At 52.5% G+C, this 19,050-nt stretch overlaps 1 protein-coding gene across 4 annotated transcripts in view; it reads left to right on the top strand.

Moving 5' to 3' along the window:
• PTPRU (protein tyrosine phosphatase receptor type U) overlaps nt 1-19,050 on the top strand; it is a 78,623-nt gene that overhangs the window by 53,409 nt on the left and 6,164 nt on the right. For 3 of the 4 annotated variants that reach the window (XM_031464542.2, XM_031464540.2, XM_031464546.2), the window contains 10 exons: nt 4,837-5,027; nt 5,728-5,803; nt 6,299-6,375; nt 11,553-11,589; nt 12,185-12,282; nt 12,365-12,481; nt 13,291-13,445; nt 15,497-15,632; nt 16,167-16,316; nt 17,851-18,024. In XM_031464542.2, the coding sequence (XP_031320402.1) occupies nt 4,837-5,027; nt 5,728-5,803; nt 6,299-6,375; nt 11,553-11,589; nt 12,185-12,282; nt 12,365-12,481; nt 13,291-13,445; nt 15,497-15,632; nt 16,167-16,316; nt 17,851-18,024 (1,211 nt within the window). The remainder of the gene's footprint in view (nt 1-4,836; nt 5,028-5,727; nt 5,804-6,298; nt 6,376-11,552; nt 11,590-12,184; nt 12,283-12,364; nt 12,482-13,290; nt 13,446-15,496; nt 15,633-16,166; nt 16,317-17,850; nt 18,025-19,050) is intronic. The other variant, XM_031464541.2, reaches the window with a different exon arrangement.

Genomic DNA, 19,050 nt, shown 5'->3' with positions numbered 1-19,050 from the left:
TTTTTCTGTTGTTTTCTCTACGGAAACATTTAAAACTTTTCATTCAATTTATTTAAGGAAGTAAAGGGTATTCAAGCTTTCTGTGTTTTTCAAGACACTTTTAAGAAGTTATATTTGTCTAAGAATTTGTCCATTTAATTTATGTTTTCAAATTCATTGACATGCATTTATTCATCACGTTCTCTTTGTGACCTCTCTGATTAAATTTATACACCATCCTGCATAGTAGCTGTTACCAACCCTTCATTTTACAAATGAGGAAAACAGAAGCCCAGAGAGGAGAAGCACTTGTCTGGGACAAAGAGCCAGAAAATGGCAGAGTCAGGATTTAAATGCAGGTTTTTCTGAATTGCCAATTGCTATTTCTACCATATCGTGCTAGACCTGGAGGAACGGGTAGGATTTGGACCAGCAGAGGTGGAAAGAAAAGGCATTTGTGGATGTGGAACATGTGTAAATGGATGGAGGTGGGCACGGGAGGACAACATGGAGAGGCCTGCTTGGGCTGAAAACTCAAGTGGGTGTTGGGGACAGTGGGAGGTGAGGGTGGTGTGAGCACCTACCTTGCTTCTGAATCCTATGGAGAGATACAGAGAGGCTGGAAACATGGGCTCTGCTCCTCAGGAACTCACTGACTACCTGAGGAGATGAGACTGACCCACACCAGGCTAATTGCTAGGGAATGGTGGGGATAATTAGTGCTGCCACAGTTTTGAGAAGATACACTTTTGGGCAGGGGAAGTCAGGGTTTTGGCTGAGATGGAGAAGATTTGACTGATGGCCCAGAGGCGTGGGCACTGAAGGCAGGATGCAGGCCCTGGGGGAAGGTGTGATGGCTGGGAAGCTCAAGGTGTGTTCAGGAGTCTGGAGCTGAGTCTCAAGGCTTTCTCTCCCTTTCTTTACGCCCCACGCTGGTCTAGCCGCCACTTCCTTCTTTTCTTTTCCAAACAGTGGAGGCCAGATTTTTGTGGTTTTGAACAGAAAACCATGTTGATTTTGATGCAGCCTCAATGTGGAAATTTTAAATAGGGACTTCCCATGCTGAGTAAATGTTGAGCTGGGTTGTTCCCAAGATGTTGGAATGTGCCCCCATCGGCTCTGATCCTGCCTCTGAAAACACTGGGTACTGTCCATCTGGAGCTCTTGACCCATCTGGGAACCAGTGGGTTCTGGCCAAGCAAGTGCCAGGTTCTTTCATCATCCCAAGGGCCCCTTTATCAGAACGAATGAAACAGAGAAAGACAGAAGGATCCGAGTCAGATGGACCTGGGTTTGAATCCTGATGCTGCCACTTAATGAGCAGGTAACTTAACCCTTCTGGGCCTCAGTTTCTCGTTTAATAGGGGGATAACAGTAGTGCCGACATCTTAGGACTGAATGATTTAAGAATCATGGCAGGCGTATGAAAGCACTCAGTGTGTTAGATATTATTAGCCATTATTACAGGCTGTGTTTCTTAAAGGTATTTGCTAATTGCAAACAGTGAAGGAAAAGTATGGAGTGCTGCTGGATTGTATAACTGGTGGCCTGTCTTCGTCTCAGGGTGGGTGGGAATCGGGGAAAGTGCCCATTTCTGAGGACAGTCTGAGGATCTTCATTTTCTTTCTCTCTTTCTTTCTCTCTTTCTCCCTTTCTTTCTTTCTTTCTTTCTTTCTTTCTTTCTTTCTTTCTTTCTTTCTTTCTTTCTTTCACTGAAGTATAGTCAGTTTACAATGTTGTGTTAATTTCTGAAAAAAATCTAATTTTTAGAGCAATTCCATTACTGAATTTATCCTAGAGTCACAAGTCCCTATCACCCAGATAAAACAATTGGCCATCTGTAACCAATTATATTTCATCCACACCCCAACCCAGGCCCCTCTACCAAGGTTATTTTGAGGCAAACCACAGAGATCATGTGCATATGTTTCTGTATATATCTCTAAACATAATGACTGAGGATCCTCATTTTCAAAGGAGGAAACTGAGGTCCAGAGAGGTCACGTGACTTGAGTCAGTATTCAAATTCAGGTTTCTCTGACTCCAGGCCCAGTGTTCTTTCCTCTGGGCCTTAGCTATCCCTCCAAGACATCAGTTGTCCAGTGGTTACTCCCAAAAGATGTCCCACAATCATGATGGAGCTGGGGAGAAGCCTGGGAGAGCCCCCGGGTGGTGACCTTGGAGCTGAGGCCTGGCTCTCACTTTCCTTCCTCTCCTTATCCCTTTCAGGGGCTGCCAGCTGTGGGCAGGCTGGTTCTTGAGGTGTGTATGGGGAAGTGTGTGTGTGTGTGTGTGTGTGTGTGTGTGTGTGTTTGTGTGTGTAAAACCCCATGGGAATTCATGAGTGAGAAGAGTAAAGAACTGTCTTCTCTGGGCCCAGGAATGGAGGCTCCTCTTGGCAACATCCTCATTCATCACCCTTTGTCTTCTGATGGTCTTATTTGTAGAACGTCTTGTGTTGTGCACATGCTTAGCTGCAAGCCGTTCAGATTTGGCTCTGGCCTTCTGTTTAGACCTCAGCCGGGTGGGGTTTTTGCTTGCCTTTAGCCATTGGAAGATGATTCCATGCTTACTCTTGAGGCTGTACCAGGGCTTCAGGGTCTCTGGGATGAGCTGTTAGACTCTCCACCTGGAGAGCTCTCTATGGAGCTATCAGCATGGTTTCCACGGAAAAACTTAGGACCCTTTTGTCTCCAAGTTCTTGGAGCCACCAGAGGTCTTTTTCTCTTGAAATCTTTGTGCTTCTCTTGTGTGTTTATTGTAGATGCTCTTTAGAATGGCCAGGCCCTGGACCAAGATCCTATAGGGCAGAAGGACCAGGACAGAAAAGCCAACCAACTGCCCTGGTTTTCTGGGACTCAAGGGGTTCCTCCCTTTCCTAGAAGCACTAATCATGTCAACGGCCCCATCTGTGTGCCAGGCACTGGGCTGGGTGCTTTACACGCGTTATCTTATTTAATATTTAACATCATTGTACTGGAGAGTAACAGGCTTAATTTTCCTTTGTCATGAGAAAAGGGAAATTTCTGGAGAGTACCATCCCTAAGGTCACATGTGGAGCTGGGATTTGATCTGAGGCCTGTGTTTCTCTAGAGCCTGTCTCTTAATCACCATGTTACACTGTGTTCCCCTTAGGATATTTCATGAAACAAACAAAAAAAGCTTTTTTGTTTTGTGGTGAAAGACAGAGGTGAAATGCTGCTATTTTCACCCATCTCTTGGAGATTTAAAATACACACTAACATGTTAGAAGCCCTGAGACGTCTCACAGGGGAAAAAACCTACTTATTTCTTCTTAAATGAGTATTTCGCAGACTCCTTTAAAACATAGAACCCCTTCTCCTCCTCCTCCTCTTCTTTTGAATGGAATACCACTTAGTCATCTGGCATGCCCAGTATTTTCTGGAACACACTTTGGCAACCACTACGTTAGGCAAGTCTCTGCTCTTTGGACCAGTTTCCCCATCTGAAAAATGAAGGGTTTGGGGCATCTGACCACGATGGTGTAGCTTGCATGTGACTTGCCCTCCAGCTACATAAGCAACTAGAAATTTGTACAAAATACGTGAAACAGTCGTTTTTCAGACATTGGGTGCCAGACAGCTCGCGGCTGTGATTCCTGCGAGAAGAGAAACAAAATGAGGTGAGCCCAGCCTCACACTGACTTTCTACCTGGAGGCAGCTTTCAAACCCCAAGGCTCAGGAGGTGGAACCTGAGCAGAGCCTGCGGTCTCCTGGATTTGAAGAGGCAGAGATCGGAGGGTGGGAAGTGGTGGGGGGGGTGGTGGTGGTGGTGTCCGGCTGGTGCTCCTGCACTCCTGCTGTCCGTTAGTTGTGACTAGGAATTAGAAGCCAGGCACCCAAGAAGACTCCCCACGGAGGGTCATTTGGCTGAGGCCAGAAGGATGGATATGAGTTCACCAGGCATAAAGGCTGGGGGGTGGGGGTCGGTTGAGGAGTGTTCAAAGCAGAGGGTGTGTGCGAAGGCACAGGGAAGGGAGGGGCCTGGCATCTAGGCCCCGCTGGCTGTTCTCCACCTGCCCCTGCCGGCTCAGAGCTGGGCAGAGAACAGCTGTGAGACGCATGGAGGGCTGGCCTTGGATAAGCCCCTGCCCCTCACCTGGGCCCGAAGGAGGGAATGAGTGTTAAAGTGTGAGAGTGAATGTGTAGCTGAGCTGTTTGCTCAGTCCTAGGACCTGATCTCGGGGACCAGGGTGGGATGTCCTGGAGGATACTGACGAGGAGAGCCGGGGAGTGGGTGGTCTGGGGGTAGGGGATAGTTTTCCCAGGATGTGTGGGGCACTGTGAACCTCTCCACCTGTTCCTGACAATGGAAATGCCAGCGCAGGAGAAATGCCTCTATTCAGGTCAGTTTGCAGAGGGGGTGGTGGTGGCAGCTAACTTCAGGATTGGCTTGTCTTTGAATGGGGTAATTGCTGGGAGTTGTCAATGTTCCAGATTGTTCCCTGGAAGAGGGGGAGGCAGGGGGGACTGCCATGGGCTCTGCTGAGCGCTGTCCCCTGTGGGCAGCAGGTGAAGTCACAGAGGGGTGGGCCCAGCTGGGGAGCCCAGGACAGTGAGGGGACCACAGGATCCCAGCCAGCAGGGCTGGGCCAGAGGTCACGTGATCTAATTGCTCATTTTACAAATGGGAAAACCAAGACGCAGAAGGGAAGAGACTTGCCCAGGGTCATACAAGTTGGGCCCAGCCAGGCTGCTTGGCTCCAGCAAACAACTTAGGCATCTTCCATGTTGACTGTGCTCCCTTCTCTCCCTTGGCACCCCCAGTCCATCTAGGGTTCCCCAGACTGAGGCTTCTGTGAGTGTGAGGAACCCTTTTCCTTTCTCTGACTGCAGGAGACCAGCGCAGCAGTGGGGTCACTGAGGCGAGCAGCCTCCTGGGGGGCTCCCCGCGACGTCCATGTGGCCGGAAGGGCTCCCCATACCACACGGGGCAGCTGCATCCTGCAGTGCGTGTGGCCGACCTCCTGCAGCACATCAACCAGATGAAGACGGCTGAGGGCTACGGCTTCAAGCAGGAGTACGAGGTGCATGGCCCCAGTCCAGCCAGGACTCCTTGCCAAGGCCTTGTCTGGTTTCGCTTCACTGTGGACCTTGACCCTGACAACCCTCAGCCCAGCCCCAGATGGACCCATGCTCTGACAGTCCTCAACTCAACCTAATTTTTTTGACCTTGACTTTGATCATAATCTAAGACTGACCTGGTCTCTCTCATCCTAACCCTGACTTTAAGTCTGACCTTCAATCCCATCTGTCTTCATCTGGACCCTGCTAGGATCCCTATCCTATACCCTAAATGAACCTGACCACCAACATTGACCCTGACCTCTAACCTAAACCCCAGTCTGACTTTGACCCTGACTTACCCCCTAAGCTCCATTTGAACTCTGACTTGAATACTGTCCTACCTCCATCTGGACTTAATTTGACCCTCACTTTTACCTCCTTCCCAACTCAAACCTGGATTTGCCCTAAACCTGACCCTCATTCTAAAATGTCTCTGAACTTTAACCCTCTTTTTCCCTCTTCACACTTCCCCTACACTGCTTGGTTTTGAATTTAGTCCCTCACAGATAAAGGGATATACAGTGACTTTATCTCAGGTCCCAAGTTTAACCCTGAACTTGGCCCTTATTGTGATCCCACCCCCATCCTGTTGAGGGGATAGGGGTCTTATGAAGGAAGGGACTTCCCTCCCCCACTGACTACCACTTTCCCTTCTGGCAGAGCTTCTTTGAAGGCTGGGATGCTACAAAGAAGAAAGACAAAGTCAAGGGCGGCCGGCAGGAGCCCATGCCTGCCTGTGAGTCTTGGGGAAGAGCCTGGGTCTGGGGCGGTGGGTGGGAAGGATAGGGAAGGGGGCAAACAGCCAGAGTGAGTCATCTATTGAGGGCCTATCACATGCCAAGCCATGTGCTGAGAGCATCACACCCATTGTCTCATTTAGTCCTCAGTCACCCTGTGAAGTGGGACGGATTATAACCCCCACTTGACAGATAAGGAAACTGAGGTTTGGGAGATTAAGCCTCCTGCCCAAGCTCACACAGCTAATACTTGCCTGAGCAGCACATGACCTCCGGCCTGCTTGATGCTGTAGCCCAGACTCTTAACTACTGGCCTGGCCTGCCTTCTGGGGGGTGCCCAGGGCCTACTGGTCAACCCTGAGCCTTTAGGTTCCCTGGCTACCCTGCTTGTGCCCCACCTCTGGCCTCCAGGAAAGCCTCCCTCAACTGCCCCAACTCTGGGCTCCCCAGTTCAGCCTCTGCCCACTCCATGGCCACCTGCTCTGTGTTTCCAGATGATCGGCACCGAGTGAAACTCCACCCGATGCTGGGAGACCCTGACGCCGACTACATCAACGCCAACTACATAGACGTGAGTGCCTTGCCCCCGTCATCCCTCCGCTGGCCCTAACCGCTCCAGGCTCACTGTCCAGGCAGGGCGGGAACCTGTCAAAGATTAAATAGAAGTTCTCACGGCTGGGTTCTGAGAGCCCCACTCCTTGCAGTCAGTGCCAGGGAGCTCAGAAGATGGGAGGACAGTATGGGCAGCAGCTGTCAGGAAGGCCTCCTGCAAGCTGGGGTTGGCCTGAGAGATGGGGCCTTTGGTGAAGCAGGATGAAGGGACGAAGGCAGGCAGCGAGGCCTAGACGTGAGGAAGGATCCCCCTCGATGAGGGGCCGAGAGGCTTGGAGGTGGGATTCCCGTGACACATGGTGAGGCCAAAGGCAGGCAGGGGCTGGACTGTGAAGGCCTCAAATGTCAGGCTGAGGAGTCTGGGCTTTTTCCTAGGGGCACCAGGGAGTTGTTAAAAGTATCTGACTGTGACCAGAGTGGTATTTTAAGAATAATTATTCAGGTTTATTGAGTATGTACTGTGTGCCAAGCACTGTGCTAAGCACTTTATACCAAATATTTAATTTTATATAAGCCCTACAACCATCCTATGTGGTAGATAGCATCCTGGCCTCACTTTACAGATGAGAAAACTGGAGCTCAGAGAGGTGAAGCTACCTCTCTGAGGTCACACAGCAAGTAAGTGGTCAAGTAGGGACTCAAATCTCAGCCTGTCAGGGTGTCCAAAGCCTTTGCTGCTAACCACGAGGCTCTCCTGCCATCCACAGCAGCAACTGGGTCATGCTGGATTTGAGGAGAGGGGCCAGAGACAGGGCAGGTAGCCAGGAGGTCTTGGCTTGGACGTGAAGAAGAGGTGGTGAGTCTGGTCCCCAAGTGTGGGTGATGGTGAGACAGGACAGGCCCAGGGACCCTGGTCAGACTGCTCTTCAGCCCAGCACAAGCTAAATTTGGCATAGAGTCATTCATTTATCAGGTATATTTTGAGCATCTACTGTGTGCTCAGTGATATAGCAGTGAAGACAGACATAGTCCCTGCTTCCCTTGAGCATGGAGGTGCTAGTGGGGGAGGCACAGAAACATGCAGGTGGAGTGGATTTAGGTTAGACGGGAAGGCAGAGACCGGAAAAGAGGAGTGGCTGTCTCAGGGATGCACAGCAAGCTGGCAGTAGCGCCAGGGTTAACTGTGGCAGGCTGCCTGGAGGCAGAGGGCTTGAGCTGGCTTTGGGTGGCTGGAGAGGAAGGACATCTAGGGTAGGGAGCAGCATGAGCAAAAGCCTGAGGTGGAAGAGGAGGAGGAGGAGGCGTGTATCTGGGAGGCGGGGTAGCCAGGGACTTGAGAGGTGAGCTTTCTTCTCCTTCTTCTTTACCTCCTCCTGGTGGCCAGATGTGCTAGCCCATATTCTCCAGAATTCCTTGCCTTTTCCCCCACCTCCCATCCTCTCCCCTGGCTGGGGCATGGGCTGGGCCTGGCTTCTCAGACTTGGGCAGCTTTGGTGACAGGGGCCCTTCCTGGGTCTCCTCAAGGTCCAGTTGGCTTCTCCCTGGGCCCCCAGCAGGGACCTGCCCCTCCCCGCTCTCTCCGGCCCAGCCTGGCCCAGTGGTCTCTGCTCTGCCTCCCCTGCTCCCATCGCCCATTCTGGCCACTCCTGTGCTCCGTCCACCTCCATCTGCCTCTGGCCTAATATCTGTCTCTTTTGCTTTGTACTGTTCCCTCACTGGAATCATTAAGATTCGGATAAACCGTGAAGTAAGTATCTCTCTCCCCGTCTCCTCCTCCTCCTCCTCCTCCTGTCTGTCTGACCAGCTGTATCTCAGACTCTCTCACAGTCTCTGGCTGTCTCTCTCTCTGTCTCTGTCCTCCCTACCCTCCACTCCTGCACCCAACACCAACGGTTCATTTCAGCACCCTGGCTAGGGGCCACCCAGGGTTGAAGATTCCACACGGTCTCTATAGTAAAGAATTCCTTCCACCCTCCTCTGCCCTGAGATGGGGTGGCAGTTTTGGGTGCCTCCCCAGGCCCTGTTCCCCACTGGCCACCACCTCTGTCACCTTTGTCTCCAGCTCCCCATGCCTGAGAGTCCTCACTAGCCACGCTTTCTGTGGTCCTGGGAGGGGTGGGGCAGGGGATCTGCCCTGGGTGCCCTGTCTCTGCTGCTTGGAGGTTGGGGTCTTCAAGGAAGCCAGGATGGCCCCGGGCAGTCACCTTAATACTGGTTTCAAATCCCTGGTGTTCAAATCCCTTTGTGGTCAGTTTGCTTGAAACTCAACCCTTACCACTTTGTCCTCAATTTAGCCCTAATTTGAATGTTGTATTTTGGGGGAGCAGTTTGGGTGTTCTGTTTTCAAAAATTGTGTCATGTTTGGGACTTTTGAGAATGTTTTTAAAAAGACCCTAATTCATCTAGCAATCCTCTGGTTTGATTTTTAATATATATTATTTTCATAATAGTTGATGCCTGGTGGTATTGTTTGCTATTTGTGGGTACCTTTTCTGTTTTATTGCCTTTTTTATTTTACAAATACATTTCTTGCTTTTTTATGATTGCAAAAATACAGTTCATTATTAGCCTTTCAAACAACACAGAGACGCAGAGACACTGAATATATAATGTTGCATCTACTGGAGATGACAGGTGTCCCAGATACGCTCCTAGTTTGTTTTAACAGTTGATTTGTAAAGTTCCCAAATTTAAATGGAATATTAGGCCTACAGAATGTGGTGGATGTACTCAGCCCTAGCACCCTCATTAGGAGGTGATCATATAGGTTCCTTACAATTTTTTTACATCTCAATCTCGATACAACACCCTACCCCACTCATTTGGTTATTGTCAGAGTCTTATGAAATGCCCTAAGGAGACTTGGCTTAATGCATCTTCAAATGCCTGTTAACAAGAGCATCACTGGCCGAGCACCCGCTCTGTGCTAGGCACCTCGTGTCACCTTTACCACACTCTGTGAGGTCGGGACCTGCATGTGGCAGATGAGAAAACTGAGACTCGGAAGGGTTAAGTGGCTAGCTCACGGCCCTCTGGCTCTGGATTGGCAGAGCTCAGCCTCAGACCCAGCCTGAGCCCTCCACCCTTATAAGAGACTGTGGATCTCTCCCTTTGAGGGCATTGGGTCACCGTGCAAGTGGTCAGTCCCCCAGCTCCACCCACTCAGAGGCTCCAGGGTGGGGTCCCGGGACACACTGATGGCCCTGAGTATGAGGACCTGTGATCGCTAATGCTGGTCTCTAAAGTGGGTGTGCTCCGGGTGGTCTCCTTATTCTCCTTTAACATCTGATCATTTAAAACTTTCCATTTCATTGCCCTCTATATGTTATAAGTGTGCAATAATGCACACATGCAATTAAAAAGTTAATTTGCAGATATTGAGGGCTAACTATTTAGAAACCTGTTCAGCTATTTACTGTAGGGACTGACTAGTGATTGGGTGCTGGCACTAGGCTGGGTACCAGAGGGACAGAGATGAATGGGTCAGAAGAGACCCTGGCTCCCATGTGGGATTCTCAGGCATGCTGGCTTTAGGTGAAGTAGCCCTTTCCCAGCCTGACCGACGCTGGGGATGGAGGGCAGCACTGCCAGCACCTCTGCTGGGCCCCCCTCTCATCCCAGATGCCCAGCAGCTCCGCTGAGGACTTGAGCAGAGACAGTGGCTGGGGAGACAGCAGAAGGGAATTAGGCGAGACCCGGAGAGGTCCCCGCAGTGAGGGCTGAGTGACTCCGCAAGGCGTTCCCCCCCGGTGGTAACTCTGACTATGCTTTGGTCATTTTCACGGGAATGGGATGTAGGTCTCCAACAGCCTCTTTAAGGAGCATGTCTTGAAATTATCGTCATATTCCAGAGGAGAACAGAGGCCCAGGGAGGTGGAGACCCTGGCTACGCAGTGTGTTTTGAGGCCCAGTCTCAGCACCGCCTGGGCTCTGGTTGGAAATGCGCGATCCTGGGCCCCGCCCTAGGCCTTCTGAATCAGAATCTGCCTTTTAACAAGATCTCCAGGGAGATTTGTGTGTGTGTGAGACGCTGAGAAGTGCCTGCTGAGTGCCCAGGGTCACACAGCTACTACTTGGCTGAGCTGCAGGAGGGGCCCAGGTCAACTTGACCCTAAGACTCAGATTCTTAACCCCTGTGGTCCACCACCGTCTGCCTAGGAATTCTTGAATCTACACCATTTGGATCTTCAGGGATACTCGTCGACCTTTAAAGTGATAGTGATAATACTGGCTACTGTTGGTTAAGTACTGACTGTGTGTTTGTCCCAGTGCCAGGCCCTGGGTGTATGTTACTTTATTTACTCCTCACAACATCCCTCAGAGGGAAATACTATAGTTATTTCCATTTCATAGATGTGAAGATACAGGCATAGAGAGGTAAAGGGATTTGCCAGGACCTCTTGGGCACTAGGTCCCCAGGGCCAGGGTGGAGTCTGGCTGGTTCCTCTTCTCAGCCTGAGGGCCCTGGGATGGAGGAGGAAGTAGCTCTTGACCGCTCTTTTGTGAGAGATGACGCAGGTAAAGTGCTTAGCACAGTACGTGACCATAATAGGGCCTGAAAAGATTTATTATTATTTTAATAAATGATTATTTTAATGATTTATTCCTGTTATTATTATCATTACTGATTTTAAAGATTTAAAAGACATTTTCTCTAAGGGCCATGGGTAACTCCTGTGCTCACTGGCTCCTAACCTGAAACCTTCATCTAGCTACCCCACGCTCTGGGGGGCTGAAGTAGTGGGGGGGGGCGGTGCCCATTCTGGTTGTCCTGATGGGGCTGGGATAGCTGACAAGACCCAGCCGGGGGTGTGGGGTTGCTTAGGGCCTCCGGGGCTTTGGGAACAGGGCAGGGTCCCCCTGCAGTTTATTTGTCTCCAAACAGCAGCCAGGTTGTAAGCAGGTTGTGGATAATCATCTCCAACTTATGGATGGAGAGACCCTCTTGGTCCATAAAGTGTCCTCCCTAGGGTCACAGAGCACAGATGGGCTTAAACCCAAGACCCTGGTGTCCAAGCTGTGCTTCCGTCCTTACTTGGGCACTGGGAGGACAGGGTCACCCTGGTCAGGAGTAGGGTGCAGTTCCCTGGGGAGGGAGGGAGGGGTGTGCAGCTGCTGGGAGAGGAGGGCAGAGAGGCCTAAGCAAGTGAGGGGCTGCCCTCTGGGGTCTTAACACGCCCTCTTCTCCTGTTCCAGGGTTACCACAGGTCAAACCACTTCATAGCCACTCAAGGTACCTGGCACCGCTGCCGCTGCGCCCCCCAGTGTGCTGAGTGCCCTCTGCCTGCCTCCCTGCCTTCCCTGCTGATCTGCCTGACTCCCTGTCTGCCTCCCATCTGTCTCTCTGTCTGAGCCCTGCTCTCTGGCTGGTCTTCTGGGATCCAGCCGTCAGTCTCCGCCCCCTCTTTGTGTCTGTGTCTCCCTGATGTGTGCAGTCCACTTGTGGCTCCTGGTCCTGCTGTCTGTCTGCATGCAAAAGGGCCAGCCAGGCTCGGTCCTCACTGGGGCAGACTGTGCCTCTTGGTCTGGGGGCTGCCTGGGTCTCTCTGGCTGTGTTTTTCCCCCCTGACTGTCCATCTGTCTCTCCTGCCTGTGCCCCGGCCCTCCATCTCTGCCCTCTGGGTTCCACTCAGGATAACCAGGGTCTCCAGGCAGAGCCTCTATGATAATGTCCACCCCTAGGGCTCAACAGGCATGAGTTGGCTTCGGTGGGGTATTTGTGGGGTGAGCATGAAGCCCTCCTAGCTTGGGGTGGTGGTGCAGGGCGCTGGTGTGCTGGCCCTCGGCAGAGAACTGGCCTCAGGGACAAATGCCCTCTGCGCCCCCAGGGCCGAAACCTGAGATGGTCTATGACTTCTGGCGCATGGTGTGGCAGGAGCACTGTTCCAGCATTGTCATGATCACCAAGCTGGTGGAGGTGGGCAGGGTAAGCGGGGCCGTGGGGGAGGGGGCGTGGCAGGCCAGGGGGCAGTGAAGAGCCCACTGAGCCTGCCCTGTGGGGACTCCAGGTGAAATGCTCGCGGTACTGGCCGGAGGACTCAGACATGTACGGGGACATCAAAATCACGCTGGTGAAGACGGAGACTCTAGCCGAGTATGTGGTGCGCAGCTTTGCCCTGGAGCGGGTGAGTCTCTGGGCGTCACCTGGACCCTCCAGGGGTGCCTGAGAGGCAGGGCAGAGCCCACCTCCCACAGCCCAGGAGCAGAGGGTGGGGAGGGCACCGCTGCATCCACAGCAAGGCAGTTACTCAGTAACTGCTGGGAGCACGATGGAAAGATGGAAAGGTAGCATCTTTGCGGGCAGCTCCAAGGGGGAGTGGAGATGGTGAGAATGAGAATGAGGATGAGGATGGCTGCCAGGGGTTGGTCCTGTTCTGTGCTGGGTGCTGTGCTAAGCCTGTTACACATACTGTTTTAGCCCTGGAAAGCTCGGTGAGATTAGGCCTTTACCATGTGCCCCATTTTACAGATAAGGAAAGTGAGGCTCAGAGTGGTTACATCACTCATGAGAATACACAGGTCCAGGGATGGCCAGGTCCTCCTGACTGTGGTCCCATTTGATCCTCTATAGAATCCCCAGAGGAGAGGCAGTTTTCCCCCTTTGACTAAGACCCAGAGAGTCAAAAGGATCTCTTCGGGCTGCTGTGTAATAGAGGTGGCAGAGATGGGTGTTTAATAGCGCAGGCTTGGCCTCAGGCCGATCCCGGCCCCACTCCTGCATGATATCTGTCCTGTCTGACGCCGGGCAGGCAGTTTCTCCTCGTGGGGCCCTAGTTTTCTCGCTCGGACAAGGAGTCATTAATACCCGCCTCATAAGTCTTACTGGGATGAGCTGCGTTCCTGCGGCGAGCTGCTGGCCGCAGAGCCTGGCACACAGCAGGTGTCTAATAGACGCCAGCAGCACCTCTGACTGTTACTACTGTTGTCTCCCCAGAGAGGCTACTCTGCCCGCCACGAGGTCCGCCAGTTCCACTTCACGGCGTGGCCGGAGCACGGCGTCCCCTACCACGCCACGGGGCTGCTGGCCTTCATCCGGCGCGTGAAGGCCTCCACCCCGCCTGATGCAGGGCCCATTGTCATCCACTGCAGGTGGGGCGCTGGGAATCCCAGGGAGAAGACGGGCTGGGAGTAGGGTGGTTCAGGGTCCTGAAAGGAGCCTGGGTTTGGGTCCATCCTGCTCAGAGACAGAGGACAGGAGAGAATGAGACCCAAGGGCCCTTTGCCCTTCGAGCTTTGGCTCTGAGGTTGGCACTCTCATGTGCTCCTCAAGACCAGTGGAGGCCCCTCGTCCAGATGCCAAGGAGGCACTGGAGACATGGAAGGGCGGAAGGGTTGACGAGGTGCTCAGCAGGACTGAGTTCCATTTGCTTGCATTCAGCAAGTGTGCGCTGCACCCCTGCATGTTGGGTTTGGCCCAAGTGCGGGGAGGGACCTCTCCTTCTCTCCTCACCCCTCGGTCTTCACACCCTCTGCAGCTTTGACCTTCACTCCTTCCTCTCCTGCTCCTGCCTTGGTTGGCTCCATGACCCCACTTAGCCTTCCTCTCTCTCCTCTGCATCCTTCCTGGCTCCACATCTTCCTCTTGCCTCTTAAGTGGGAGCCCAGTGCCCTCTCCTGTTTCTGCCCCAGCTCCCGCTGAAGAACTTAACCTCTGACCCTGTGGCTTTGTTTTTGGGGGGGGATCCCCTGGGGCACAAGTCCTTGGCCTCTGTTTCTTGTCCTGGCTCCTCGGCTTGAGTTCTTATCAGATCCCCAAACGCCACATGGCAGGCTCATTCCTCTCCCTGCCCTGTCACCCCCAAACCAGCTTCTCTTTGATTCCTTGAGGCCTCTGTAAGGTAATCTTTTTAGAATAAAACTTTATTGATGTAAAATATACTTAAAGCAAAGTACATAAATAATAAGTGCAGATACACTTCATGAATTTGCACAAAAATTCATTAAGCACACACCTGTGAAGTGCCCAGCAGTCCCCAGATCAAGAAACAGAACATTAACAGTGCCCAGAAGCCCCTGGAGCCCCCTTCTGGTCTGTACCCACCTCCTGCCTCCCAGCGTGATCACTAGCCTGACTTCTAAACCATAGATTCGTTTTGCATGTTTTTGAACTTTGTATAAATGGAATCATACAGCAGGTGCCTTTGGAGCCTGACTTTCCCTCAACCTCACGTTTGTAAGTTTCATCTATATTGTGTTGTATTCCACTGGGTGAATAATTCACAATGTATTTATCCATTCTGCTGCTAATAGGCATTTGGGTAGTTTCCAGATTTGAGCTATTGTGAACAGTGCTGCTAAAGATGCTCTATTACGTGTTTTTTGGCCGACACACACATGCATTCCTGGGAGGAATGTACATAGGAGTGGAATTGCTGTGTGTAAATGTTCAGCCTTACTAGACACTGCAAGACAGTTTTCCAAAGTGGTTGCACTAATTCAAGCCCCCAGCAGTGGTGTATGAGAGACCCAATGGCTGTGTGTCCTGGCCAACACTTCGCTACTGTCATTTTCAAGCTTGAAATCTTGGTGTCATCTTTGTTCTCTTCCCCACCTCTCAACTCTGTTCAACCTGGTGCTGAATGTGAGGATCCCAGAGGTGGGTCTGACCCAGCCCAGCTCTAGAGGAGCTCCCAGTCAGATAGGGAAACAGCCACATAAACAGGAACCATGGAGCAGGAAGGGGGTTTTGGTAAAAGCCCACCCAAATTGCTCTGGGAACTCAAAAGAATGACATCTGCAGGAGGCTCCACCAAGTATGTGAGTGGGTATGAGTGTGTGGGGCTTTGAAGGATGTGTAGGAGATTTGGGGACAGCCAGGAGGCCAGAACATTCTGGGATTAAACTCTGAGCATCACCTTTGTTCCTCTCCCCCAGTCAAAGTTGCTGAGTTGGACTGGTTTCTCCTCCCCATTCTCCCTCCCCCTTTTTTCCCTCTCCTTCCCCAAGGCCCAGCCCCAGCTCTGTCCTCTATCACATCTCACTGGAACACTTCCATCAGCCTTCTCCCGGGCTCCTGCTGTGTCCCCCCTCCCCTGTGTGGTGTAGATATGGCCAGGGGCCCCAGGCGCCCTCTTCTCTTCTGCTTGGTCCCGGGCTCCCTCCCCAAGGCCCTGACTTGGCCCGGGCCGTTCTCTCCCTAGCGCGGGCACTGGCCGCACAGGTTGCTACATCGTTCTGGATGTGATGCTGGACATGGCAGAATGTGAGGGCGTCGTGGACATTTACAACTGTGTGAAGACCCTCTGCTCCCGGCGCGTCAACATGATCCAGACTGAGGTGGGGGTGCAGCCCTCTCCCCACTGCCCCTCCAGGACACAGTTCCCGTCTATACAAAGGTCACCACGGTGGAGTGTGTCAGAGGGGGGGTCCTAGGATTTTTCCTTGCTCTTTCCTATCCCTGAACCGGGCCTGCCAGCCTCTTAGGGTCTCCCGGACTCAGCTCCACTGTGTTCAGTTGGGTGAGATCAGACAGCACTGGGCCAAGGTCATAGGTTCTGCAGATAAGACATACCAGGTACCAGGCTTGTCTTCTCATTAGATGTGTGACCCAGGGCTGTCCCCTCGCCTTCAGAGCTTCTCATGGGGTCATTACAGAGATGAAATACGAGATAAGTGAACAAACACTGGGTCCAGGAAGGTTGCTTCAAGTATGGTGGGTCCAACCTGTAGTAACATGTGGTTGGACTCCACCTCAGAGCACCCTGGCCTCAACCTTGAGCTCCCTCCCCCGCCCCCCGCCCCCACCACCACCCCAAAATCTCTAGCTTCTGTTCCCCTCTTGCTTCCTCATATTCTTACCTCCGGTTCCAGGAGCAGTACATCTTCATCCATGATGCAATCCTGGAGGCCTGCCTGTGTGGGGAGACCACCATCCCTGTCAGTGAATTCAAGGCCACTTACAAAGAGATGATCCGCATTGACCCTCAGAGTAATTCCTCCCAGCTGCGGGAGGAGTTCCAGGTGGGACATGAGTGTGTGTTTATGGATGTGGTTCGTGAGTGGGTGAGCGCGTGCGTGTGTGTGGCATATTGGGAGGTCCTCAGTGCTGTAGAGGTCACTGAGGGCCAAGCAGGATGGAGAGTTGGGCTACTAGGAAGGACTTAGAGACAGTGGAGGAGGTAGTGCATCTAAGAGTTAAGAGCCCAGGGTATGAAATCAGATAAACCTGGGATCAAATCCTGACTTACCTAGTTAAGAGCTGTGAGTAACCTTGAATCAGTCACTTTACCTCTCTAAGCCTCAGCTTTCTTCTCCTGAAAAGAAAGATGTTTATTATTGCCCTTGAAGTGTTAGTATTCATTAAGATTCTTTTGGTTGCAAGTGACGAAAATACAACTCAATGGCTCTTGTAACTGGAAAGTCTAAGGATGGTGCAGCTTCAGTTAAGGCTGGATCCAGGGGCTCAAATAATGATGCCAAGATTTAGTCTCTGTCCATTTTTGGTTCTGCTGTCCTCTACTTTTGGCTTCACTCTCAGAGCCACACCCTGGCCCCTCACAGTGCCAGGTTTACATCATCTTTGCCTTCAGGAGACTCTGGAAGAGGGCACTTCCTGTTCCCAACAGTCCCAACATAAGGCCTAGACCAGACTCTCATGTGCCCATTTCTGAGCTGGTCACAGAGAGATGGAGCACATTGGCCCAGGCCTGGTTCTGGGGGCGGGGCTGGTCTCACATGACTGAGATGGGTGAAGTCTGAGCATGGTCACAGAGCAGGTAGAGACTCCAGATGTCCTCTCCACTCCAGGGTTCCTTTTGGGGTTCAGTAGGATGGCACATGCCAGGTACTTGGTGCTCTAGAATCGGCACAGATTGATGACACAGGAAATACTGCCTGTAATTCCTGGAGAAGGATGTCGAGTTCTGGGGATCATGAGAGACTGGGGTTCCCTGTTAGGGAACTCGGAGAACAAGAGAAAGAAACTGAGACTCAGTGAATTGGGATGCACGAGGCCCGAAGGCAGGAGGGTAGGGGAGATGACCGAGTCCCTGGCTTGCTGTTGTGCCAGGTGTTCTTGACAGGGCCACGACCAAGGAAGGTGACCACCTCTACCAAGTCCCTGGAATCCACTCTGTGGACGATGTGGGGTTTCAGGGCTGAGCTCTTTGAAAGCATCTGGTGCTGATTCTCATGGTGCCGTCTGTGTACTGAAGGCTGTGCATGTGCCAGGCTTGACCTTATCTCACGTTAGCCTCCCAACAGCTCTTTGAGGTAGGCATAGTATTATCCCATTTTACAGTTGAGGAAAAATGAGGCTGACAGATACAGTAGCTTGTCTAAAGTTACACAGGTGGAGGGGAGGCGGACTCCAGGCTCCAGAGCTCTGCCAAGCCCTGTACAGCCTGGAGACAGGGAGCCTGGGTCCCTGACCTCTCTCCCTTCTCTCTGGACCTCTGTCTTTCCATCCATAAAATGGCTCTAGTAACCCAGCCCGGTCTCCTTCACAGGGCAAACATGGGACATCACCTCACTTTCATCTCCCCACTCCTTGTAGACACTGAATTCTGTCACACCGCCGCTGGACGTGGAGGAGTGCAGTATCGCCCTGCTGCCCCGGAACCGGGACAAGAACCGCAGCATGGACGTCCTGCCTCCTGACCGCTGCCTGCCCTTCCTCATCTCAACTGACGGGGACCCCAACAACTACATCAACGCGGCCCTGACTGATGTGAGGCATGGGGCTGGGGCGGGCTCTGGGACTCCTTCACCCAGCAGCATCTGGGAAGGTCAAGGAGCCAGGGGAATGGAGCTGAGGGCTCTGGTTGGGGAGACCCTCTACCTTTCTAGGGACCAGGCCCATGGGACCCTCTCCTCTCAAGGATCTTCCATTCAAGGCACTCAAGCCAGTGCTCTTCCTCAGGTATTATCCTGGGCCTGAGTAGGGGTCTGGATGGTGGAGTTCAGGCAGGGCTGTCTCCAGGATCAGACCCAGCACAGCCTGGGGTAGGATGAGTGATTCAGGGGCTTTGACTGGGGAGGTTTAAAGAGTTTGGGTTGGAACTTGAGAAGTGATATCTGGAACCAGGGGAGCTTGTCTTGGGGTGGTCGAGCCAGAGCTTGACCTTTTAAAGACAGAGTTACCTTTTTAAGAAAACAGTGACACTGGAGAATGTGACTTTAACTGTGGCTAGATAGATGGGCTACTCCTTCATGCCTCAGGTGGGCAGAGCTGTCCTCCTGGACACAGCCATCCAGCCACAGGCCACCCCCTCCCCATCAGGGACAGGCTTTTACATGTGGCAGGGAGATGACCTCCTTCTCAGCTTCCTCTTTGGCCTCAGTGTGCCCATCCGCACATGGTGGGGATTGAAAGGGGGCTCTCTGAGGTCCTGAGAGTCTTTGAGCTGAAGGGGGTCGCACTGGGCCTCCCTGGCCCTGGGGGAGGAATGGCCTGCCATGTGGAGAAGCTTCCTTGGGGCTGTGATACCTCACAGACTTGATCCCAGCCAGGAGCAGCCTGTTAGCTCACGAACCAGGAGGCGCAGGATCCATGAGGCTCCGATTCTTGGACTGTAGCGAGCTTGTCTGGGGGCCTGCTCGGGTCTGCTTTGGGTGGTTAAATCTTCAGGGAGCCCCATTGGGTGCCCAGGCCTGAACTTTGGAGTCTGGCTGTCAGGAGCCTTCAGTGAGTCCTGGGGAGGGGCTTGTGAGAGAAGAGCGTCAAGAGAGGGAGGGGGACGTGGCACAGGTGGGA

The sequence above is a fragment of the Camelus dromedarius genome, chromosome 14, assembly GCF_036321535.1.
Source record: "Camelus dromedarius isolate mCamDro1 chromosome 14, mCamDro1.pat, whole genome shotgun sequence".
NCBI lineage: Eukaryota > Metazoa > Chordata > Mammalia > Artiodactyla > Camelidae > Camelus > Camelus dromedarius.
This window is presented reverse-complemented; position numbering and strand designations above follow the sequence as displayed.